The following is a 25,409-nucleotide window of genomic DNA, read 5'->3' as shown; positions in this document are numbered from 1 at the left end:
CTGAGAGGATAGAGCTGGCCAGGCCCCGAGATAAGCGCCGCGGTTGGGTAAGGAGCCCGGACCTTTTGAAGGCCGGCGCTTGCACAAGGAGCGGTGGGGAGCCCGGGGAGGGAACCGGCTGGCGGGGCGGGGTCCGGCCCGTCGGGGGAGGGCTGAGGGGAGGCGGGGCCGGCGCTGCGCGGCCCGAGACTCGGACGGCGCAACAGGCACTGGGAGCGGACGGCGGCCGCGTAGTGAGGTGAGGACCCCCGCGTCCACGGGCCCCTGCTTCCCAGACTCCTCCCCGTCCCCTCCTCGAGGGCTCCCTCCGCGCCGGCGGCCCTCCCCTGCCCCCTCCCCGCCGCGACCCGCCCCTCCCTCCGGTGGCCCGGCCTCTGCCCCCTCCCTCCTTGCCCCCTCCCCTGTCTCAGCCCGCACAGCCCCGTGCTGCCCGGCCCGCCCCCGCCACTGCTGCCCCGGCACACCTCTCGGTTCCCGGTCCCGTGCCCTCGGATGGGTCTGAGTCACTGGGAAACTGGGCTCTGAGTCAGGCCCTAACAAGCTTGGGGATGGGGCCCGACCGCGGAGAGGCAGAGAGGCCAGAACTGATGCTGGGGCGACAGGCCGTCCTAGTCAGGACCCCACAGAGAGCAACAGGGAGGGAGCCTAACAGGCAGAGGCGGAGAGACAGAAGTCTGGATTCATGTACATCTAAAGGTCTAGTTACAATTGGAGACTGAGGCAAGCAGAGGCTTAATGATAGCAAAAGAAGGAGAGGAGCGAAGATGGATTTAGGTAGAGGTGGGGACAGATGTAGTGCTGTAGAGACAGGGACAGGCAGAGAGAACACTTCAGGGAGACAGAATTTGAGTCGCGTCCAGAGAATAGACCAGGGTCAGGGGCAGTTTGGCAGAATGGGACAGAGCCTCAGAGACCTGAGCTCAAGGGCAGGTGCAGGGAATGGGAAGGTTCTGGAGAGGAAGACTTGGAGAAAGCAGGGGCAGAGGGATGTCATTTCGCACTTCTGAGTCCCTACAGGAGGGTGCTCACATGTGCATACACATGTGTGAACATGCTGCAGGTTGGTGGAGAGGGAAGACCCTGGAGTACCCCTGGCTTCCTGTCTGCCTCTCTCTGACCCGATTCCCCACCCTAGCCTCACTCCAAGTGGTCTCTGCCTCGGGCCAGGACCCTACTTGCTGGGGTCTTAAGGCTCTCTGGGCAGCCTGACCAAGGCAGACAGGATGTGGGGGCGGCCAGGGCCGGAGGGACAGGAAGGAAGTCTGAGCAGAGACAATAGGTGGAAGGGGAGGAGGAACTGGGAATGACCAGGTTTAGGATGGCCAAGAGCCTGGACCTCGGTTCTGGAAACCAGGGGGAGTGGGAGCTGCACCTCCTCCCTCCTTCCTTCTGCTATGCTACAGCTGCCCCTGTCCCCACTTATACCACATCATGGGGCCCCTCCTCCCCACCGTCCCACTTCATTTTGCCCCTGCGGGCTTCTCTCCTCTTGGCTGTGCTTACACATTTGAGTGTGCAGGCAAGCGGAGGCAGACCTAGGTGGGGCAGGAGCTTGGGGGTCAACACTTCCACCAGCTCCTTGTGAGCCTGGGGCAAGCCTCTTCCCTTCTCTGGGCCTCAGTGTCCTCACCTGCAAATGAAGGACTTCTATAGTAAGAAAGCCCCTTCTGATGTTCTGGGATGGCTCTTCCTCCAGATTGCCGGCCACTGGTCATTTTTCTTTGGAGGAAGACTGAAGTCTGGTACCTACCCCCGTCCAGACCTCAGACTTTGGGACAGGGAGGGGGAATCTCAGCCTGAGCCGTCCCTTCACCCTGCTGCTCCCCCCAGCAATGGCTTGAGCCCCCATGGCTGCCCCTCAGGACCTGGACATCGCTGTGTGGCTGGCCACGGTGCACCTGGAGCAGTATGCAGACACGTTCCGGCGGCATGGCCTGGCCACGGCGGGTGCAGCCCGGGGCCTGGGCCACGACGAGCTGAGGCAGTTGGGCATCAGCGCCACAGGGCACCGGAAACGCATTCTGCGCCTGCTGCAGGCAGGTGCTGCAGAGGGCTCCCTGGGTCCCCAGTTGGACAGTGCCATGGAGCCATCCCCTAGCCTAGCGCCCCAAGCCCAGCCCCCCAAGCCTGTGCCTAAGCCGAGGACGGTATTTGGTGGGCTTAGTGGCCCTACTGCCACCCAAAGGGCTGGAGTGAGCCCAGCCCTCTGGAGACCCGAAGTGTCCAGGAGCCCAGAGTCCAGCCCCAAGTCCCCGCTTCTCCCCACCTCCTCCTCCGAGCAAATTTCAGCCTTGAATGCTATGGAGATGATGCCCAACGCCATCTACTTTGGCCTGGACTTAAGAGGCGGGGCCCAGACAGCTCAGGACATGTGAGTGGGGTTGGCTCCCTTGGGAGCCAGTGCTGGGTGGGGGCTGGGAGGAGCAGGACATGAGGGCTAGTCCTGTCTCCTCTCTCCCTTAATGATCACTAGACCTCTTCCCTCAGGGCCCCAGATAGCTCCCAGGCAGCTGCCCCTACCCCTGCCCTCAGGCCCACAGCAGGCACAGGTAGGTGGGTTAGCATGGATTGGAGGGAGAGGAACAAGGCCCTTCAGGACTGCAGACACTCCCATCTGACCTCTTCCCTGTCTCCCCCATTCCTCTCCCTGCCAGTACACATCATGGACCCTGGTTGCCTGTACTATGGTGTCCAGCCTGTGGGAGCCCCAGGGCCCGCGGACAGGAGAGAAGGCAGAGGTGTCTGTCAGGACAGGGCTGAACAAAGGTGAGTGGTCAGTAGGGTGGTGATGGCAGGAAGAGGGACGCTTGAGGAGCAGTTGGCGGTGGCTGTGTACCCATTATTCATTAAGTGTGTGTTCAGTGTCCACTGTGTGCCAGCCGGGTACTCTAGATACAGCAGGATTAGGAAAGACCCAGTCTCCTCCTCAGGCAGCTTAATGATTCAATGGGCCAGACAGGAAAGGAGGCAAGCAGACAAACAAATGGATATATGACTTAAAATAGGGAGAAGTGCTTTTCATGCTTTCGTTGTTATATTTTTGTTTTTGTTTTTTAAGATTTTATTTATTTATTTGATGGAGAGACAGTGAGAGGGAACACAGTAGGAAGTGGTGAGAGAGGGAGAAGTAGGCCTCCCATAGAGCAGGGAGCCTAATGCGGTTCAATCCCAGGACCCCAGGATCATGTCCTGTGCCAAAGGCAGATGCTCAATGACTGAGCCGCCCAGGTACCCCTTCATGCTTTTACTTAAGGCATCTTTACTGAGCACGTACTGCATGCCAGATATTGTAGATACTTGGGATAGATCAGAAATCCCAGCCCCTGTGGACAGATAGTCAAGTAACAATAGTTACAATAAGTAAGTTATTTCATATGTTAAAAGATGGTGAATGCCATGGAAAAAAATAGAGCTGGGTAAGAAGGCCGGGATAGACTGAAGGGGATACACCCTGCAGTTTTTCATTAAGAATTGCCAGAGTATGGGTGCCTGGGTGGCTCAGTGGGTTAAGTCTCTGCCTTAGCTCAGGTCATGACCTCTGTGTTCTGGGATCAAGCCCCGCATCGGGCTGTCTGCTCAGAGCCTGCTTCCCCCTCTCTCTCTGCCTGCCTCTCTGCCTACTTGTGATCTCTCTCTCTGTCAAATAAATAAATAAAATCTTAAAAAAAAAAAAAAAAAGAATTGCCAGATTGTTATTTGAGCAAAATGAAGGGGTTGAAAGAGTTAGTTGTGACAGTATCCGGAGAAAAGTGTCCCAAGGCAGGGGGCAGTGGCCAGAATAGAGACTTTCAGGGGGACCCAAGAGTGGTGACAAAGCCAGCAGGGCTGGGGCAGAGTGGCCAGAGCAGGAAGACTGGGAGATGACGACACAGAGGTCAAAGGGGCCAGATCAGGTAGGACCTTGTAAGGACTTTCGCTTTGACTCAAAGTGAAAGGGAAGCCTTTGGGAGGGTTTTGCCTTACATTTTAAGAACCCCTCTGGTCATTGTGTTGGGAATGGTCTGTAGGGGGCAAAAGCAGAAGCAGAGAGACCAAGTGAGGAGGTGGCTCCCATAATCTAGGTGAGACACTTCCAGCGAGTGTCACGGTAGTGAAGATGGTGAGAAGTGGCTAGATTTGGGTTATATTTTGAAGGCAAACTGTCCTAAGAAGTTGGGGTGTGAGGAAAAAGAGCAGTCAAGAATGACTTCAGAGGTTTCAGACTGAGCTTACCCTGTCCAGCGTGGTAGCCACTAGCCACACGTGATTACTAAATACATGAAATATGGCTAGTCTGGAGTCAGATGCACTGGAACTCTACAACTACCAAATTTCAGAGACTTAGTATGAACAAAGCAATACTGGGTGTGTGTAACAGAAGTAGACATAAATTATCTTACTTTTTATACAGATGATATAATAAAATGTTAATATTTTGGATATGTTGGATTAAATAAAATATATTATTACAATTAGTTTCACTTGTTTCTTTTTATTTTTTAATGTGGCTGCTAGAAAATCTTAAATCACGTGTGTGGTTCTCACATTGAGTTCTGTTGGATAGCGCCATTTGAGCAACTGAAAGTTCCTGGAATTGCTCTGCTCTGAAATGGGGAAGACGGTGTATGAAGCCGGGGGTCGGGGGGAGATCAGGACTTCCATTTTGTGCATGCTGAATTTGAGGTATATGTTACAAGCCTGAGAAGAGATAACAAATAGGCCATTGGATATCCAAGTCTGGAGTTCAGGGGAGAGGTCTGAACTGGAGATCTAAATTTGTGGGTTGTCAGCCTCTCGGTCTCGGGTGTATGTAGCTGTGAGTGCATGTCGCTAGAGCAGAGGGCCAAGATCAGAGTCCTGGCACACTCCAGTATCAAGAGGTTTGGGAGAAGAGGAAGAACCAGCAAAACAGACTGAAAAAGAATGGCTGGTGAAGGAAAAGGAAGACTGGGAGAATGTGGCATCCTAGGAGCTAAGGGAAGAAAGGAAGAGGGGGAGGTCAGGGGTATCAAATGCTGCTGAGATCAAGGAAGATGAGGACTGAGAATTGGCCTCTGGCATTGACAACATGGAGGTCACTGAGGACCTTAATAAGGGGTAGAGGTGAAAGCTGCCTCAGAATGGTCTCGGGAGGTAACAGAAGAAGTTGGAATGTATAAACAACATTTTTGAGGAGTTTTTCTGCAGAGAAGGGCAGAGAGTTGAGTGGTTGTCGATAGTGGAAATGGAGCCAGGAAATGATTTTTGTAGGATGGACTGTTATGTATGTTTATAGGTGGAGTGGGAGAGAGGGTTCTGGGAGGGAGGAAAAATTAGCTGCTGTAGGGGAGAGAAAGGGGAGAAAGTCTGGAGCAATGTCCTTGCGTAGGTGAGAGGATAGTGCTCAGAGGAGGGACTGGCTTCAGACAGGGATGTTTATGATGGTGGCAGAAGGAATGCAAAGTATGTGTGAAACTTGGTAGGTGAGGCACTGGGAGTCTGTGGGGTTCTTGTCTGATTGCTTCAATTTCTCAGTGAAGTAGAAAACAAGAGGGTAGAGAGGTGGTTCTCAACCTTAGCTGTGCTATAGCTGGGGGAACTTTCAGAACTAGAGATGCCTGGGCCCCACTCCCAGAAGATCAAACTCAGGGTTCTAGTAGGGGGCCCACATACCCGTATTTTAAGGTTTTGCAAGTGATTTTGTTCTACTGAGGTAAAGACTACTGGAAAGTGACAGAGAATAATAGAGGACTTTCTGGGAAGATGGTGTAAACAAAGACCTAAAAGATGGGGAAAAGCAGACTGGGGAAGCATGTTCTAGGCAGAAGCAGCCGCATGTGCAAAGATTCTGAAAGAGAAGAGAATGTGGTTGAACGGTAGAAAGCAAAGGCGAGGATGATGCAAGAAAAGGGCAGGGGATTGGCCGAGGGTCTCATTGTATAAGATCTTGCAGCCTGTGATGAGGAACTTGGATTTATCCTAATTGCAAATGGGAAGTTATTGCAGGATTTCATGCAGGAGGGAGTGAAATGATCTCACTTGCATTTTTATTTTTATTTATTTTTATTTTTAAATATTTTTATTTATTTGTTTGAGAGAGAGACAGTGAGAGAGGGCATGAGCGAGGAGAAGGTCAGAAGGAGAAGCAGACTCCCCGTGAGCTGGGAGCCCGATGCGGAACTCGATCCCGGGACTCCAGGATCACGACCTGAGCTGAAGGCAGTCGCTCAACCAACTGAGCCACCCAGGCGCCCCTCACTTGCATTTTTAAAAGAGCATTCTGGGGTTGGTAGAAAAACGGGTGTTGGAGGGAGGCCCTGAGGGGAAGCAAGTGACCAGTCATGTCACCCTACTGAGAACCGACCAGGACTTGGTCCAGGGAGGGAAGGTCAATCCCTTTTTGGAGAAAGGACTGGGAAGACTTCTCGATCAGATACCAGCATCTGTGACAGAGAGCGAGATATGCAGCTCTTCCCCACCTTTTCTACCAAGTAACACTAATGGCAGAGGAGAGGGACTGAAATTGCTCTAACCAAAAATCTAAGTGTGCTCAGGGAAGAAACTCTAGGCTAATCTTTTGTGTTCCCAAACTCCCTATTTCCAGGACCTGCCAGGCATCATACGAAGCACCGCAGGTGAGGATGGCCAGGGAACTTGGTCTAACATGTGTTTCTCTGTCTTGCCCCACATTAAGGCTTAGCCGGCAGGATCTGGAGGCACGGGAGGACGCAGGCTATGCCAGCCTTGAGCTGCCTGGGGATTCCACCCTCTCACTGCCCACCCTGGATGTGGAAACCAACGATGACCTCATTTCACCCTATGCCAGCTTCTCCTCCACGGCAGACCGCCCCTCACCCCTTCTCAGTGGCTGGCTAGACAAGCTCTCCCCTCAGGGGTGGGCTGCCAGGGAGGGAAAGGGAGGGAGGGGAGGGAGAAGAGGGAAGGGTGAGGCTGGGGTGGGGTGGGGGTCAGGTCTCCAGAGCTCCCAGACCCTAGGAGTCCCCCAGGATACAGCCTCCCCTGCTCACTCATCTTGGCCCCTCCTGTCCCCAGAAACTACGTTTTCCAGAGGCGCTTTGTGCAGTTCAACGGAAGGAGTCTCATGTACTTTGGCAGTGACAAGGTCAGGATCTGGCGAGAGGCTGGGTCGGGGCTGGAGAAAGGGTGGGGGCTGAGGACTGGAGGATGGGAAGCCCATGGTGGGGGGTGTCACCATATGACTGATGTCAGCATCTAAAGTAGCTCACCTAGCGGCCGTACCCCACTGCCTGTGACATGAGTGCTGACCTCATTTAAAAAGTTGGTGCCGGCTCCCAGGTCAGCACACATGGCTGAGTTTCTGTCCCTCTGTGCCCCTGGACTGTCTCTGCAGGATCCCTTCCCCAAGGGGGTGATCCCTCTCACTGCCATCGAGATGACCCGCAGCAGCAAGGACAATAAGTTCCAGGTCATCACCGGCCAGAGGGTATTTGTGTTTCGCACAGAGAGCGAGGGTGAGAATCGGGGCCTGCTGTGTGCCCCCCGGGTTGGGGCAGGAAGGCCGCGTAAGGACACGGCCCGCTGGCTCACCAGCCTCTCTGTCCCCCACCAGCCCAGCGGGACACATGGTGTTCCACTCTGCAATCCTGCCTGAGGGAGCAGCGCCTCCTGGGCAACCCCCGGCCCCCTCAGCCACCCCGACCCCTCCGCACAGGCATGCTGGAGCTTCGAGGACACAAGGCCAAGGTTTTTGCTGCTTTGAGCCCTGGAGAGCTGGCGCTGTACAAGAGTGAGCAGGTGAGAAGGGCCGGGCCGGGGCCAAGGAGCCTGGCCTAATCCATTCTGGCACCTCACTGTCCCTGCTCCAATGCCACACCTCTCCCCCATCCCCACCAGGCCTTTTCTTTGGGCATCGGGATCTGCTTCATTGAACTGCAAGGCTGCAGCGTCCGGGAGACCAAGAGCCGCAGCTTTGATCTGCTCACCCCCCATCGCTGCTTCAGGTGGGGCCCAGACTGGCAGGAGGCAGGGCTGGGGGAGAGACTTGGGCAGGCGGCACAGGGCGGGCAGAGGACTGAGGCCTCTTCAGTAGGATGTCAGTGGGTGTGCTCTCATAGGAGTCCAGTGAACAGGGTCAAGGTCTCAGGAGGGTCTAGACTGGCCCAGCTGTGGCCAGTGGTGGCTCCTGCAGGAATGGCCAGTGGGATGGGACAGGTTGGAGGGGGTCTCCATGCCCACAGATTGGCTGTCCACCCCTCAGCTTCACAGCCGAGTCTGGGGGGGCTCGGCAGAGCTGGGCGGCCGCTCTGCAGGAAGCAGTAACCGAGACCCTGTCTGACTACGAGGTGGCTGAGAAAATCTGGTCCAATCGGGCAAACCGGCACTGTGCGGACTGTGGGGCCTCCCGCCCAGACTGGGCTGCTGTCAACCTGGGGGTGGTCATCTGCAAGCAGTGCGCAGGTGAGGGCTGGGGCCTTTGGCTGAAATAGTGAGAGGGAGGGGGGCTAGGTCGGGGGGCTCTGAGCATCTGTGCCACATACCCTCCATACCCTAACAGGTCAGCACCGGGCCCTGGGTTCTGGGATCTCCAAGGTACAGAGCCTGAAGCTGGACACAAGTGTTTGGAGTAATGAGATAGTGCAGGTGAGGAGTCTGAAGAGGGAGAAAGTGGGAAAAGGAAAGGAGAGCATCCCAAAAAGGCCTTGGGCCCAGCTTGGGGGCAGAAATGTCTGAGACCCTTGAGTTCCTCTTACTTGCCTCTGCTCCTTGTCATCCTGCAGTTGTTCATTGTCCTGGGAAATGATCGTGCCAACCGCTTCTGGGCAGGGGCACTACCCCTAGGCGAGGGGCTGCATCCAGACACAAGCCCAGGGCCCCGGGGAGAGTTCATCTCTCGGAAGTACCGCCTGGGTCTCTACCGGAAGCCCCACCCTCAGTATCCAGATCATAGTCAGCTTCTTCAGGTAGGAGCTGATGGGGAGGAGGGTAGTCTCTAAGTTGAAATGCCTAGACTTGGGGTGGTAGGGGCTGTTTTTAATGACTGGACAACTGTCCCCATGCTCTCAGGTTGGGTCTTGGCACTGACAGAGGCCCTTCCCCCCTGCAGGCACTGTGTGCCGCTGTGGCAGGACCCAACCTCCTGAAGAACATGACCCAGCTCCTCTGTGTCGAGGCCTCCGAGGGTGAGGAGCCCTGGTCCCCCGCAGCCCTTGATGGCAGCTTCCCCGGTCTCCAGCTCCCAGGTAATTCCCACACGGGTCCCCTTTCTCACCCTCCAAGAATTCTCAGCCCTGACCTGTGCCTTGATTGTTCCAGGAAGCCCCAAATATCCTCTTCCTCAGGCCATCACAATAGCCCAGTCTGGGCAGTTTCCCAAACTTCTAGATCCCCTAGGGTCTATTTCCTGATGTCATGCAATGCCCAATGGTGGCCACTGCCTGGGGTGGATCTGGACATTTGAGGTGTTAGTGCTGGTTTACCCCTGACAAGGTGAATCCGTAAGCGAGGTCTCATCTCCCTGGGAGAAGTCTGTTCATAGAAGTGGTCATCTAAAGAGGCTTTCCTCCAGTGGTCAGGGCAGAGGGGCTGAGACACTTATAGGATGGCCCACGCTCAGAGGCCCCCACCCTTGGGCTGACTGGCTGGTGGGCTCACTGGTGGGGACAAGAAGTGGGCAAGGGCTGGAGTCTCACTTCCTGCCACCCTCTTTTCTAATGTGGGAGGTGAGGAGTCCAGCTCCACTGGGCTTGACTTGGCCATGCTGCCAGTGGAATCGGGTCCCACTGTCTTCCTTAATCTGATCCTTTTTCCAGGGGGCTCAGGCCATCCCCCGAACTGACAACTTCTTCCCCTTGCAGACCCTTCCCCTGGTGTATACAATGAGGTGGTGGTGCCCGCCACTTACAGCAGCTTCCTGTACTGTGGTCCCATCAGCAACAAAGCTGGACCCCCACCTCCTCGCAGGGGCCGGGATGGTGAGAGGGGAGCCAAGGGTGGGAGGAGATGGGGCAGAAACTGGGATGAGCAAGAGTGTACCACAGAGGGCTGGGAAGGGCAAGCAGGGCCACGTCCTGGCATGGGCTGGGTGCTGGGAGTAACAGGGGGACCATACTCAGTGGCAGCATTGGGTGAGAGGCTGAGAGCCCGTGCTGTGAAGTCAGACTGCCTGGGCCAAATCCCAGCTCTGCTACCTCCTATTTGTGTGCTTTGGGCAAGCTACTCAAGTAGTTGAGTTTCCCCATGGGCAAAAGAGAATTGAAAGTGATGCCTACCTCATAGAATTGTGACAATCACATGATGTCATACATAGGCAGAGAGTATGGCATGATTGTCTGGCAAATGGGAATTATGACAGTAGGGACAGAGGTGCTTTGCCTGTTGACCATCAGCCTCCTCCTTAGCTCCCCCCAGACTATGGTGTGTGCTGAGAGCGGCTCTGGAAATGTTTGCGTCGGAAAGCAGCCCTGAACCCCTCAGCCTCATCCAGCCCCAGGATGTTGTATGTTTGGGTGTGAGTCCCCCACCCACAGACCCAGGTGACCTCGACAGGTAACTGCACCCAGCGCTCCCTGCACCCCCACTTTGGCCTTCCCGATCCTGAGCCTGCCAGCCCCTTTCTCCTCCTTGACCTCACTTTCTCTCTAGATTCCCCTTTTCCTTTGAGCTCATCCTAACTGGGGGAAGGATCCAGCATTTTGGCACAGATGGAGCTGACAGTCTGGAGGCCTGGACCAGTGCTGTGGGCAAGGTGAGCCAGCTAAGAACCCTCCTTGACAGTTCGTGGTTTTCCTGTCCCCAGCTGCCCCCATTCTGCCCTCTCTTGTTCCTATAACCACTCCCACCACTGTCTACCGACAACTAAGATTAACTGCTGTGCTAGGACCAGTGTGAGGTTCTACTCACTCAATATCTCATTTAACTCTCACAGCAACCCTCAGATGAAAGGATTATCAATATTTGACGTATAGGGAAACAGAGTCACCGAGGTTATGAAGTCACTTGGTCAAGGTCACAGAGCTAGGAGGCAGCAGAGCCCAAGATCGAAAACAGACCTCTGTCTCCAAAGGTCATGGTCCAAACCTGACTGTGCAGGGCCTCCGCCCAGGGAAAGACTGCTTCTAACTCCTGCTTCCCCCTCCCCCAAGTTCTCCCAGTCCAGATGGAAGGCTGCATTTACATGCCCAGCATCTCCATTCCCAGGCAAGCCAGTCTCTCTGTCCTGAACCCTCTGGAGTTAAACATTCACACCCTAGAATCAGACATGCTGGGATCTGAGTCCTTCAACTCTCAGCCTCATGAACTTTTCCACAGGGATAGAGTGGATATATAAGACATGCCCCTCGGGGTTGAGGATTAAGTAACATGTGAGGCCCTTGCTGCCTGGTGCACACAGACCCTCCATCTGTGGGTGATGAGGAGGCCAGTCGCTCCCATCCCTACCCAGTTTCTCTCTCAGCCCTGCTCTACAGTCAGCTCGTCACACTGGCGCCCTCCTGACAGCCTGGCAGAAGGCTGTGTGCCCTGGTGGGATTACACTTCCTCCTTAGCCCCTTGTGGCTGCCACTGCACCACCTCTGCCAGACTTCTGAGCGGCCACACTGCGGGGTGCCTAGTGACTTCCCATTACCAAAGCCCAAGGGCTTCCTCCTGGCCTTACCTGGTTGGCTCTGCAGCCCGTGACACTCCTCTGTGGGAAATGCTCACCTGCTCTCTGGCCTCTGACCCCACCCTCCCCCACTCTGCTTAGAGGAGTAGAACTCCTGCCAGCAAAGAAGTGGTCTGTGTGTTCTTTCAGGGCTGTGTCATGGCCCTTGTGGCCTTCAGGCTATCTCCTCTGATTGTCAGCTGCACTTTCCAAAAACATAGCTCATCCTTCAAGGCCGTGCTACCCAAAGCGCAGTCTGTAGCCTGGGACACCACACTGGCTCATTCTTTGTCATGGCCTCTGGCAGAGTAAGAACAGAACTTGAGAGGGAGCGTTCCGAATCTTTCTTAGCAATGGAACAAAGTGATTTTAGGTGTAGAATCTAATTTCTTAAAGTGGGGGCTTATATTTTACATTTCTCTTTTCATTTCACTTTGCTAGTAGTTCTTTCTTTCTTCTTCTTCTTTTTTTTTTTTTTTTTTATGAAAGTTCTGGTTAGTAACTGAACAATAACAACAAAAAGAAGAACCCCGTGTTCCTTCCCCACACGTGGTTGGGAAAGCACTCCTTTGGGACCACCTCAAACCCTTGTTTCTCTATGAAGCCTCCCCGGCCCCTTAGGATGCTGGGATTTCCCAGGGCATTGTGACTCTTCAGTTATAGCATTTTGGCTCCCTGTTCTTTCTGGCCCCGATACCCTGCAAAGGGCAGGAGGCTGCCCTGTGTTCGCTGGAGCAAATTAAATTGAACTGAATTTCTTTCCTTTCTCCATCCATCTCCTGTCTCCTCGGGTCTTTCTTCTGCTCTCTCCAATCCCTTTTCATTCCTCTCTTTCTTTTGCTTTCTCTTCGTATCATTCCCTATCCTTGTCACTCTTATTTCTCTCCCCTACATCTTGTATCTTTCCTCACCCTCTTTGTTCCCCATGTCCTCCTCTTGCCTCACAGTGGTTCTCCCCGCTGAGCTGCCACCAGCTGTTGGGCCCCGGGCTGCTGCGGCTGGGCCGCCTGTGGCTGCGCTCTCCCACCCATTCAGCCTTGGCCCCTGGCCTCTGGCTGTCAGGGTTTGGACTTCTTCGTGGTGATCTCCTCTTCCTGTGTCCAGCATCGGGCCCTGGCCCTCCAGCACCTGAGGACATGGTGCATCTGCGGCGGCTACAGGAAATCAGTGAGCAGGGGTGGGGACGGGGATGAAAGGTGGCCATGGAGTAGCGGGCAGTGAACCTTCATCTGTTTGGGGTCCCTATGGAAAAGAGCAGAACATAGTGGATTCAGGCATAAGCTCTGGAGTCAGACTGCCCAGATACAGAACCCCATCTCCATCACTTCCTAGCTATGTGACCTTGGACAAGTTACTTAACCTTTCTGTGCCTTAGTCTCCGCATCTTTACAATGGGCACGATACAAGAGTTTTTACGTTTCAAATGAAGCAATGCATTTAAAACACTTACCAAAGAGCCTGGCAGAAGGCATCTTATTAGTGTTTAATAAGTATTATTATATGTTATTAATGTTACTGTTGGTATTACTTGGGAGTTGCTTGCTGGTTGGGGACTAGGAGAGGGGACTGGATACTTTCACTTCTTCCTCAAAGAGGAACAGTGTGGGATAATATTGGAGGGCTTTAGAGACAAGAGACCTGAGTTCAAGCCTAGATTTGCCATTTTATAACAAGTAAAGAGATAAGAAACTTAACGTCTCTGAGCTTTAATGTGTCACCTGTAAAATGGGGATAATAGTATGTAACTTATAGGCTTTAATGCAACATTCTTTGAAGACTCCTAGTCTGGCATCAAGATACCTTGAATATTTAGTGACTTATTGGTCAATATGATGAAGAAATTTTGATGATAATGTCTGATGATTCTTCTCCAGGTGTGGTTTCAGCAGCTGACACCCCAGACAAGAAGGAGCATTTGGTCCTGGTGGAGACAGGAAGGTAAGTGTTAACCCCTATCCTTGACCCCACATCCCTCTCTCAAGAGCCCAGCCCCAACCCTCTACCCTGGTCTGCTGGACCATGCCCACTTCCTCAAATTTGCCTGCCTACTGGGCACCTGGGTGGTTCAGTCGGTTGGGAGTCTGACTTGAGCTTGTGTCTTGGTCTTGGGGTCCTGGAATTGAGCCATGCGTGGGGTCTCTGTACTCTACAGGGAGTCCATTTGTCCCTCTCCCTCTGCCCCCCGTCCCCCGCATGTGCATGCTCTCTTTCTCCCTCTCTCTCAAATAAATAGATTAAATCTTTTTTTTTTTTTAAAAGGAAAACCTTAAAAAAAAAAAAGAAAAGAAAAATTCACCTTCAGGGACCCCATCTGGTTTGAATGTTGCTGCCCCCTGCTGGTGGCTCTGGGAGGTCTGGTCCTTGCGATCCCGGGCCTCTTAGTTTAAAAGACCCTCTGGAGCTAGCTCTGACTCAGGCATCTCGGGTCTCAGGACCCTGTATCTGCAGGGGGAGGGCCGGCTGGATTTCTCAGCATGGAACGCAGCCATTGAGGGGGCGGCTGGCGGGGGCGGCACAGGGCTGCAGGAGCAGCAGATGAGCCGGGGTGACATCCCCATCATCGTGGATGCCTGCATCAGTTTTGTCACCCAGCACGGTGAGTGGGTACTGGCCAATACTGAGCCAGCAGGGGATGGGGGACATGGGCACAGCCAGAGGGTGTGGTCTGCCTATAAGAGCTTTGTCTCCAGAGACTACAGCCTAACAGCAATCCACTGTATCTCTGTTGGCAAGCTGCTTTACCTGCCTGAGCCTCAGCTCCCCCATCTGTAGAATGGGGCTACTAACAGTCCTCATTTTCTAGTATAGTTGTGATAGTAAGATAACATATGGAAAGCTTTTAGTGCAGCACCTGGCAGCTAGTCAGTGTTCCAAGGTAGTTGTTGGTGGGGGCATGGGTGTGAAGGAAGAGGAGCACTGAAATAGGACTAGAGGGCCATAGAGAACAAAGAGAAGGCAGCTACAAGGCAAGAGCCAAGCTGTGCAGCAAAACACTTGAAGGTCTGAGCAGAATTAGTCCATGCAGGCATAAAGGATCAGCTCTGAAAGTGGTTCCCAGAATTCTTTGTGACTTTTTGACCTTTGCTTTTTTTCTCCTGCCCAAGGAAGGACTAAGTAGAATCTAGCTTCTTAGCAAACCTCCTTTTTAGAAGTCTGGACTCTTGAGGAGGAAAATTCATAGAAAACCAAGAAAGGCAGTAAAGGGCAAAAAAGGCACATCTATGAACTACAAATAGCATGGAGATTGGAGAGTCGGTGGCTAGAGACATTCTCCATACCTTGGCAGTAGCCTCAGGCAGTGACTTCCCCACTCCCTAGACCCCATCGTCTCTCAGTCTCCCTCATGTTCAAAAGAAGAATATGGGTGTTCATACCCACACTGCTGCTTTTCATTCAGCAGATGCTTACTGAGCGGCTCCCGTGTGCCAGACACTGGAGATATAGCAGTGAAGAGGGAAGGTTCTAGAAGCTCAGGGACTAGTGCGAGAGATGGGTGATAAGTAAGAGAAATACAGTCAGTGCTTGTTATTCACGGTAGTTTTGCTCTAAGAAGTTACTGCAAACACTGAATTAGTGAATCCTAAATCATTGCCCCAGTGGAAATACAGAGTCAGGTTCCTGGGAATCTCTGGTCACCTTTAATCAAGTGATCAGCACGTAAAACTCATTTGAAGTGTGTTTCTGTTTGAAGACACTTTATTTAACATATACTTGTGATCTGTTAACTTTGAACTCACAGCCAGCAGCAGTGTAACTCACACAGGGGCAAAGCTTATCTGACTCACATATTCTCTCCATAAGGCACACACAGCCTTCCTGCGCTTAGCAACACTACACAGCCCTTCAGCACTTCACTTGGGGGCCATTTTAAACAGTGAAACCACCCCAAAAAAGCAGAAGAATGCAAAAAACGTGATGCTATATATATACCATGAAAACTACACTTGTTTACCATATGAGAGCTTAGCTGGGAATGTATCCAACAGGCAACTCAAATTCTTTTCCACTCGGCGCATGTTCACAAATGACTGGAAAAGTGCACCGAGTATTGATTTGGGGGGTTACAATAAATTTTAGCAAGTAGATGAATTCACAATGTGGAATTTGTGAATAGGGAGGATCAACTGTAATGTAATTTGGGAGTGCTATCTCAAAATCAAAACAGTGAGGAGACAGAGAGCGATGGAGGCTATGTGGAATGTCATGGTTAGGGAAGAACCTTCTGAGCAGGACTTAAGCAGGGTCTTGAGCATCAAGATCCTGGAGGCAGACTTCCTCCTCTCTGGGCCCCTTACCCCAATAATGATACAGCATGTCGGTGGCGGGTGGGAGGATCACAGATACTGGATACTGGGTGGGTAGTTGGGTCTCTGGGCAGTGGTGAGCAGAGATGCTCAGTGGTGAGTGGAGATGCTGGCTGTTCTCAGGGCTCCAGCTGGAGGGCATATACCGGAAAGGAGGTGCCCGTGCCCGTAGCCTTCGGCTCCTGGCTGAATTCCGGCGGGATGCCCGGTCAGTGAAGCTCCGGCCAGGAGAGCACTTTGTGGAAGATGTCACTGATACACTCAAACGCTTCTTTCGAGAGCTTGATGACCCTGTGACCTCTGCACGGCTGTTGCCTCGCTGGAGGGAGGCTGCTGGTACTCCCAAGATCTCTAAGAACTCCTTGCAGGCAGGCTACCAAGGGGATGACCTGGAACTCCACCCTCCCCCATCAAATCCCTGAGGCTGTTTTGTGGGATTTGGCAGTCTTCTTCCCCGTTGCTCCCCTCCCTCATTCTCACTCCCCAGGATCACTCAGGGACACAGCTTAGGTCAAGGTGGGAAGGGGGCAGAGAGACATCCATTCTGAGGTCATTTCTCTAAAATTCCGTCCTTGCTCCCTTCCCTGATCCTCTCCACCCCTCCCCGACTCCATCCCAGAGCTACCCCAGAAGAATCAGCGCCTGGAGAAATACAAAGAAGTAATTGGCTGCTTGCCCCAGGTCAACCGCCGCACGCTTGCTACCCTCATCGGGCATCTCTATCGGTCAGTATGGCCAGACCCCCTGCAGGCTCCTCACTGACCCTTTATCACCACTGTCCAACTCCTTCCACCACCCTACTCCCACTGCCTCACATTTATTCATTAAGTGAATGTGTCAGTTAAGTGGACTGCAAACAGTTAAGTGAAAGTGTCATAGCACAAAGGTTCTGAGTGTGGACTTTGGGGTCAAGCAGATCTAGCCTGTACTCTGGCTCCACCATTCTAGCATGTGACTTTGGGTAAGTTATTTGCACTCTCTGAGCCTCAGTTTCCTCATTTATAAAAGGAAGATGGCGTAATGAATAGTATCCACCTCCTAGATGATGGGAGTTAAATGAGATAATCCTTATAAAATTCTTACTACATCTCCTGGCATGAAGGTAGTAAGCATTCAGAAATGGTGAGCAACCAATGTTATTTTGTTCTATTATTCATACCAGCCAAAGGGCTGGAGGTAGGAGACACAAAGAACAATAAGATGCAGATCTACCTTGATGAGCCTATTGGGGAGAGAGGTCTTTAAGGGATTCCAAGGTGAACCCTGGCTGTGTTGTATGGATTACTCTCTATCACAGGGATGGGCTAACTATGGCGCATGGGCTGTATCCATCCAACTGTCTGTTTTTCTAAGTAAAGTTTTGTACAGTTTCTGGGTGACTTTGTCGGTTAAGTATCTGACTCTTGATTTCAGCTCAGGTCATGATATCAGGGTCGTGAGACTGAGCCCTGCATTGGACTCCCTGCTCAAGGGGGAGTCTGCTTGAGATTCTCTCTTCATCTCCCTCTGCCCCTCCCCACTGTGCGCTTGCTCTCTCTCTCAAATAAGTAAACAAATCCTTAAAATAAATAAAGTCTTGTACACAAAGTGTGAAGGCACACCCATTCACTCATGCAGTGTCTGTAGCCTCTCTCATTCTACAACAGTGGAACTGATGAACTGGACCAAAGAATGTATGACCCACAAGCCTAAAATATTTACTATATGTCCCTTTCCAAAAAAAGCTTGCTGCCCCATACCAGAGTTATAATCACCCATTCCTCACCTGTCTCTGTCTTACACTGGGATCTCCTTGAGGCCAGTGTTGTGTCTTTCAACTGCATCCCAAGTGTTTAGCTCAGGACTTAGCATACTGACTCTAAGGATTTCCTGAATGAATGGATACATGGGAAAACAGATGAGCTCAAGCTGCATCCCTTATGACCCGTGTTGTACCCCTCTGCAGGGTACAAAAGTGTGCCGCTCTAAACCAGATGTGCACGCGGAACCTGGCCCTGCTGTTCGCACCCAGTGTGTTCCAGACGGACGGGCGGGGGGAGCATGAGGTGCGGGTGCTGCAGGAACTCATCGACGGCTACGTCTCTGTCTTTGATGTAAGCTCTCCTTACCCCTGACTATAGTCCTTTTTCCTGGATTCTGGGGCCTGGGCCCCTCTATCCCATAACCTCACTCCAAGTGCCCTTGGCCCCTTGGTTTTTAGCTCTTCTTGCCTCTAATGCTCTCATTCAGGTCTTCTGGTCTTACAAACTCTTCCTGTTTCCCTCTTTTCCTAGCACCCCGCCCCCTCACCCCCCAGTCCCCCGCCACCCCAGCCTCCCCCCTCCCGCCCCTACCTGTCCCACAATACACATGCTCCTTTTTGGCCCTTCCACAGATTGATTCTGACCAGGTAGCTCAGATTGACTTGGAGGTCAGTCTTATCACCACCTGGAAGGATGTACAGGTAACCTGTCCTGCCCTTAGACTCATGAGTGGGATGGAAGGGGCTATCAAGATAGGAAGGTGCCCTTCTGCTGCTGGACATTGGCCCTCACCTTTCTGAGACAGAGGGGAAACCCAAGAAAGGGAGTGCTTTGGGGAGAGGGGTTTGGTTTAGGATTGGCTCTATTTATTCCACCATGAGGATCCTTCATTGCAAAATGATGGCAGCATACTTGGGTTCCGCCTGTAAGAGATCCAGGGAAGAGTTAGCTGAGGTAGATAAAGTGGTGAGCATAACAGCAGTAAATACGATAGCAAACAGCTAAGCACTTATCTTCCAAGCACCTGTGATCTTGTTGTAGCGTCACACAACTCCATGAGGCAGACAATACCATTTTTTTCAAATAAAGAAACAGAGGCCTTGAGGGTCCCTTATTCAAAGTCCTACTGTATCGAGTGTCAGAGTTGGAACCCAGAGAGTCTGACCTTAGACCTGTCCTTCCAAGCATATGCTTCACAGCCTGGGGAAGTACCCACACAGCCTGAAGATGCGGTTCTACCTCTCCTGGGATTCTCCCTTTTAAGGGCCTGAGCCACACTAGAGATGAGGGGTAGGAGGAGACTTTTGTGCCCAGGGCGGCAGGGGTGGGTGTGTGGAGATAAGAGCTTAGGAGGCAACATAGGGAGTCCTCTGATCTTGTTTTTTTGCATCCTTTTATGTCCTCCTGACTTCGTTATGCCTTTCCCTCAGCTGTCCCAGGCTGGAGACCTCATCATGGAGGTTTATATAGAACAGCAGCTCCCAGACAACTGTGTCACCCTAAAGGTCAGTCCTGAGGGGACAGGAGGGGAGATGAGAGGATTGGGGGTGCTGGGTCAGTGGACTGACCAGCATGGGTCCTCTGCTCTTGCTCTGAACTCAGGTGTCTCCAACACTGACTGCCGAGGAGCTAACCAACCAGGTATTGGAGATGCGGGGGACAGAGGCTGGGATGGACTTGTGGGTGACATTTGAGATCCGTGAGCACGGGGAACTCGGTGAGCCTGCCATGCGTGTGTACTTGCATGTGTGATGGGGGGTCAAAGTTACCAGTGCTTTCTGGGTTACCAAATACAGTGACACTGTCATTGTGCACGTGCAGGGACATTCCCCACTGTTGACCACTCCCTCTTTCTTAGTACTCTCTTTTTTCTTGACTTGTGGGGACCCCACAAGTCCTTGGTTTCCTTTCCTCCCCAAAGAAGGCTTTTCTTCCTCCTTTGCCTACATTCCGAATATTGGAAGGACCCAGAATTCAACCCCAGACCTTTTCCTTTCCCTATCTTCATTTCTCCTTGGATGACTAATCCATTCCAGTGGCTTTAAATGCTGTTAATAAGCTGGATTCTCTGGATCATGACCTGAGCTGAAATCAAGACTTGGATGCCTAACCGACTGAGCCACGCAGGCACCCCAAGCATCTCTAATTTTTTTAAAGATTTTATTTATTTATTTGACAGAGAAAGAGATCACAAGTAGGCAGAGAGGCAGGCGGGGTGGGGGAGGGGAAGCAGGCTCCCCACCAAGCAGAGAGCCCGATGTAGGGCTCAATCCCAGAACCCTGAGATCATGACCTGAGCTGAAGGCAGAGGCTTAACCCACTAAGCCACCCAGGCGCCCCCCCAAGCATCTCTAATTTTAAACATGCGAGACTGAACTCAATTCCCAGACCTTTCACCTAACAAAAAGCCTAGGCCATTTCCTAGTTTTCCCTAACTCAGTCAGTGGCCCCTCCATTCACCCAGTAATCAAGACCAGAAACTTGAGTGTCCTCCCTTTCCTTCAACTTCCCACCTAATCCAACCAACGAGTCCTGCTGATTCTATTAGAATCTGTTGCTTCTACCCATTTCCACCATTACCACCAGCCAGGCCGAAGTCACCACTAGCTTTCTGCACCCAACATTAACCACTAACCCCAGAAAAGGAATATCTGGCCTGCATTCCCGTCTTGCCTCCCGACATTCCATTTTCCACACAGTGGTCAACATGCATTTCAAACATAAATCAGATCATGCCATTACCTTCCAATGGCTTCCCACTGAACTTCAAATAGAATTCAAATTCCTGATTATGGTCCACAGACCCCGACTGTCTGGCCCTTGCCTATTTCTCGGACCTCATCTCACATAACTCATTCTCGGTGCTCTAGCCATGCCAGCTGTTTTTCAAACACATCTTTCTTGACAAAGAGCCTTTATTCTGGAGCTGCGTCCTGCCTGAAATCTTCTTCCCCTGATTTTAGCATGGTTTGTTCTTCCTCCTCCTCCAGGCCCCAATCTCAGCTTCAAATGCCCCCTTCTCCAAGACCTTGCCCAGTCATCACTCTGTCCCAGTAGCTGTCCTCCTTCTCTCTCTCAACTTCTTATTGTTTCTTTCAAAGCATTTAATTATTTGCAATTTTTTGGTCTACTTACCTGTATACTGTCTGCTCACTCACTTTGCTGTGGGTTTTGTGAAGGTAGGCCATGGGTTCCATGCTAACCATCATATCCCTAGGGCCAGCAATGCCTGGCAGAGAGTTGGCTCTTAAATAAATACCTGTGGCTGGGCTGTGGAATGGACACATGAAAGTGACTGGTGGAAAGGAGCTGGAGGTCCAGGGCATGGATGGATATTCTGGTTGATACCTGCTCCTACTTTACTCCTCAGAGCGGCCACTTCACCCCAAGGAGAGGGTCCTAGAGCAGGCCCTTCAATGGTGCCAGCTGCCAGAGCCCTGCTCGGCCTCCTTGCTCTTGAGAAAAGTCTCCCTGGCCCAGGCTGGCTGCCTCTTCACAGGTGAACCTCCTCCTTCAGCCCAGCACCCCCAGGCCTCTTCCCCAGGACCCTCCTACGAGTATCATCTGTTTGTGCCCAGGTATCCGGCGCGAGAGCCCGAGGGTGGGTCTGTTGCGGTGTCGGGAGGAGCCACCCCGCTTACTGGGCAACCGCTTCCAGGAGAGGTTCTTTCTACTGCGTGGCCGCTGCTTGCTGCTGCTCAAGGAAAAGAAGGTGAGGTGCTGGGGGGAGTGGGGATGGATGCTGGAAGCTCCTGAGGAGCAGCTATGCCTGCATCAACCTTCTCGCTCCATAGCCTGCCTGCTTATCCGTCTCAGTGCTGCCCTTGTTCTTTGACCTCTGTGATCCTGTGAGCACATAACCCCAGTGCTTCCATGACTTCTTGACCTGACTGATTGTGATCCTTCTCTCACCTCTTGGCCTCACTGACTGCCTTCTTGTTCTCAGAGCTCTAAACCAGAACGAGAGTGGCCCTTGGAAGGTTCCAAAGTCTACCTGGGAATCCGAAAGAAGTTTAAGCCTCCAACACCGTGAGTTTTCTTCCCCAGCCCACATTTCTAGGACCTTGCTGACATCACCCTTCTGGCATTTCTTTTTCTTTCTTTCTTTCTTTCTTTTTTTTTTTTTTTAAGATTTTATTTATTTGACAGACAAAAATCACAAGTAGGCAGAGAGGCAAAGGAGGAGGCAGGCTCCCCGCCAAACAGAGAGCCCGATGCAGGGCTCTATCCCAGGACCCTGGTATCATGACCTAAGCTGAAGGCAGAGGCTTTAGCCCACTGAGCCGCCCAGGTGCCCCCCTCTTCCGGCCTTTCTAATTGCCCATCTCTGTTGTCCTTTGGCTCCTAGGTGGGGCTTCACGCTGATACTGGAGAAGATGCAGCTGTGAGTACCTCTCGGCCTGGCTTCTCCCCTGGCCCAGCCCTGCACCATGTCCTCTTCCTCTCTACTTTTTCTATTCTCCATTGCTATAGCTACAACCCCTCCTCTCCGGCTAATTCCCCTCTGACCATCCCCAGATACCTGTCCTGCACTAATGAGGATGAGATGTGGGACTGGACCACCAGCATCCTCAAAGCCCAGGTGAGGGGACGAAAAAAGCTGAGGGTGAGGTCAGAGGTCCTAGCTGTAGTCCCATGCCCACTGTGCCAACTCCTTACTCTCCCTGCAGCACGATGACCAGCAGCCAGTGGTCTTACGACGCCATTCCTCCTCTGACCTTGCCCGTCAGAAGTTTGGCACCATGCCTTTGCTGCCCATCAGAGGAGATGACAGTGGGGCCACCCTCCTCTCTGCCAACCAGACCCTGGTGAGGTCCCCTGGCCTGCTGCTGTGCCCTCCTGAATCCTGCCTGTGTCCTTGCTGCCCTGCAGGTGGGAGTGGTGTGCCTGCCTGTCTGGTGCCCGCCTCTGCCTTCTCTGTGTCCCCACACCCCACCCTTGCCTTCTGTTGCCAGACCTCACTGTGTCTCTGTGTCTCTCCCTCCCCTAATCCCCATCCCACCTGTGCCCAGAGGCGACTTCACAACCGGAGGACCCTGTCCATGTTCTTTGTGAGTACTGTACCTGTCTCAGCTTTGTGCCCCTCGGCCCCGTGTTCCTCTGCACTGCCTGAATCCATGTGCCCTCTGTATTTGTTTGATGCAGGGTCATCTGTGTGTGTTTGTGCACGTGTGTGTGTGTGTGTGTGCGTGCATGTGTGTGTGCACGAGACAGAGAGTATTGTGAGGGGCCAGAAGGAATGAGGAAAATGAGGCATGGGAGGATATGATAAGGAAAAGGGAAAGTGGTCACAGGCTCTGAGAAACAGAAAGAAAGTGGTTAAGTGAACACATCTTGGAGCCAGATAGAACTGGGCTGAAGCCTCAGTTCTTCCATTTGCTCACCGTGTGATCTTGGGCAACTTACTTCACCCCTCTGTACCTCGCTTCACTCACCTGCAGTGTAACCTGTTGTACAGAGTTGGTTTGATAGCACACATGAAAAGTATTTTACCGCATCTGGCCCAGAGGATGGGCTCAATAAATGTTAACAATTACTAACCCAGGAACTCTAACTCTGTGCCTGCATCATGCTGCCCCATTCCCATCCAGCCAATGAAGTCATCCCAGGGTTCTGTGGAGGAGCAGGAGGAACTGGAGGAGCCTGTCTATGAGGAGCCGGTGTATGAAGAAGTGGGGGCCTTTCCTGAGCTGACCAAGGACACCTCTACCTCCTTCTCCATGATGAGAGAAAAGACAGCCAACCCAGAGACCCCTCTCATCAGCCAGAGGTCCTTTGACAAACCCCCTTTCCCCAAGGCAGGTGGCCTGGACCCAGAGCAGAGGCCACCTGAGCCCCCTCCCGGACCCCCTTCAAAGAGCAGCCCCCAGGCACATGGGTCCCTAGAGGAGCAGCTGCTCCAGGAGCTTAGCAGCCTCATCCTGAGGAAAGGAGAGACTGCCATAGGCCTGGGCAGCCCCCCGCAGCCCTCCAGCCCCCAGTCCCCAAACTCCAATGGCCTTCTGACACAAACACCTGGTTTTCCCACCCAACCTTCCAGTTCACCCTCCAGCCAGCCCCTCACATGACCCTCAGACGAGTAGTCTGAGGGGAGGGTAACCAGAAGACCCAAGTTCTCACCATGGCAGACACTGCCAGGAGCCTCCTCTGCTCTGGCTGGAAAGGCTCCAGAAGCCAGTGTGGTGCTATGGAAAGAGCACAGGATTGAGGGCTCTGGAATCTCCTGCTTAGAGATGGTCAGACTATGGCCCCTCACTGAACCTCCACTCACTTATATGTACCATGAAGTCACTGAAATAAGGAGCCAGGGAACATCCAACTGTTTCTTAGAGCTGTAAGCCCCACATAACTTCCCTCAACAAGTTGAGGGAACTCCTGCTTTATATATATGATATGCAGGAGTTCTGTAAGAGGTTTGGGGTTTGAAAGGAATAGTTTTTACTGCACTAAGGAAAAAAAAAGGATTTGGAAGCCAGAAAGCTGAATGATCTCCAAGTCTATCTAACCCCAATTCCTACATTTGGGGACTATGCTGAAGACCTAGAGGGTGGAGGTTGATTGGGGTTGGGAGCAGGGGTGAAGAGGAGCCAAAAAGGATGTGTCCCTGTTAATAAATCTTGGAACCAGAAAGCTATTATTGTTTATTTCATTCATTCATTCAACAAATATGTATTGAGCACCTAATTAGGTGTCAGATCTTCAGGGTAAAGTTTGTCTGGGTGGCTCAGTTGGTTAAGCGTTTGGCTCAGGTCATAATCCCAAGGTCCTGGGATTGAGCCCTGCAGCCCCGAATTGGGCTCCCTGTGGAGCCTGCTTCTCCCTCTCTCTCTGCTGCTCCCCCTGCTTGTGCGCTCACACGCTCTCTCTCTCTCTCTGTGTCAAATAAAAAATCTTTTTTTAAGATTTTATTTATTTGAGACAGAGAACAAGCAGAGGGAAAAGTCAGAGGGAGAGGGAGAAGCAGCCTTCCCGCTGAGTAGCGAGCCTGATATGGGGTTCGATCCCAGGACCCTGGGATCATGCCCTGAACTGAAGGCAGATCTTGTCTGACTGAACCACCCAGGCTCCCCAAACAAATAAAATCTTATTAAAAAAAAAAAAAAAAGATGGGTCTTGCTTTTATGGAGCTCCCACTCTAGCAGGGGAACAGAAAATACACAAATTAATGCAGTGTTGTGAAGAAATCAAACCAAAGCAATGTGCCTGTGGTCGTGGCCTTTAGGCTGGGAAGATGGGGAAGGCTGCTGTGAAGAGTTAAAGAAGCCAGATATGTGAAGTACTGAGAGAAGGAGCACTCCAGAAGAAGAGGGAAAGTGTCAGGCATGAAGGCTCTGCGTTGGGAAGAGGCTTGGCCTGTTGGGGAAACAGAAAGGAGGCTGGAGAGGCTGAAGCAGAGTGAGTGGGGAGACAGAGAAGAGTATGGGCTAAAGGGGGAAAGACCGGCAGGGGCCCAATAATGCACAGCCTTATTGGCCATGCTAGGGTGTTTGGATTTTATTCCAAAGTAATTGAGTAGTTTGAAGGGAGAGAGTGATGAGATCTTATTTCCTTTAAAAAAAAAAAAAAACATCAATCACTCTGGCTGTTTTGTGAGCAGTGGGTTATTGAGGTGGTGGTGGGGGGGAATGAGAGACCAGATATTAGGCGACTGATACTGGGGCTTGGACTAGGTTGGTGGTTTTGGAAATTGAAGAAAGGTGATTAATAAGAGATCTTTCAGAAATAGAACCTACAGGACTTGCTGATGGAAGGAATGAGGGATAGGAGAAATGGCACAATGAC

General features: G+C 52.2%; 1 protein-coding gene across 3 annotated transcripts; it reads left to right on the top strand.

The window, feature by feature from the left end:
• Positions 1-62: 62 nt before the first annotated feature.
• On the top strand, positions 63-24,077 carry ARAP3 (ArfGAP with RhoGAP domain, ankyrin repeat and PH domain 3). Of its 3 annotated transcripts, none has more exons than XM_047728960.1 (33): positions 63-238; positions 1,863-2,371; positions 2,488-2,549; positions 2,655-2,766; positions 6,653-6,853; positions 7,012-7,081; positions 7,331-7,451; positions 7,550-7,734; positions 7,834-7,940; positions 8,198-8,397; positions 8,495-8,580; positions 8,718-8,900; positions 9,044-9,179; positions 9,795-9,911; positions 10,338-10,485; positions 10,582-10,684; positions 12,529-12,748; positions 13,456-13,519; positions 14,014-14,177; positions 16,009-16,221; positions 16,505-16,610; positions 17,831-17,978; positions 18,260-18,328; positions 19,058-19,132; positions 19,230-19,344; positions 20,998-21,126; positions 21,206-21,339; positions 21,574-21,656; positions 21,976-22,011; positions 22,146-22,209; positions 22,298-22,435; positions 22,640-22,678; positions 23,219-24,077. In XM_047728960.1, the coding sequence occupies exons 2-33, from the start codon at positions 2,082-2,084 to the stop codon at positions 23,693-23,695; spliced, it is 4,395 nt and encodes a 1,464-aa protein (XP_047584916.1). In that variant the 5' UTR covers positions 63-238; positions 1,863-2,081; the 3' UTR covers positions 23,696-24,077. The 3 variants fall into 3 exon arrangements, with proteins under 3 accessions (XP_047584916.1, XP_047584914.1, XP_047584915.1); XM_047728958.1 differs by having other exon boundaries at positions 111-238; positions 1,831-2,371; XM_047728959.1 differs by lacking the exons at positions 63-238; positions 22,640-22,678 and having other exon boundaries at positions 253-2,371.
• Positions 24,078-25,409: the final 1,332 nt, after the last annotated feature.

Source organism: Lutra lutra, chromosome 5 (genome assembly GCF_902655055.1).
Source record: "Lutra lutra chromosome 5, mLutLut1.2, whole genome shotgun sequence".
Taxonomy (NCBI): domain Eukaryota; kingdom Metazoa; phylum Chordata; class Mammalia; order Carnivora; family Mustelidae; genus Lutra; species Lutra lutra.
This window is presented reverse-complemented; position numbering and strand designations above follow the sequence as displayed.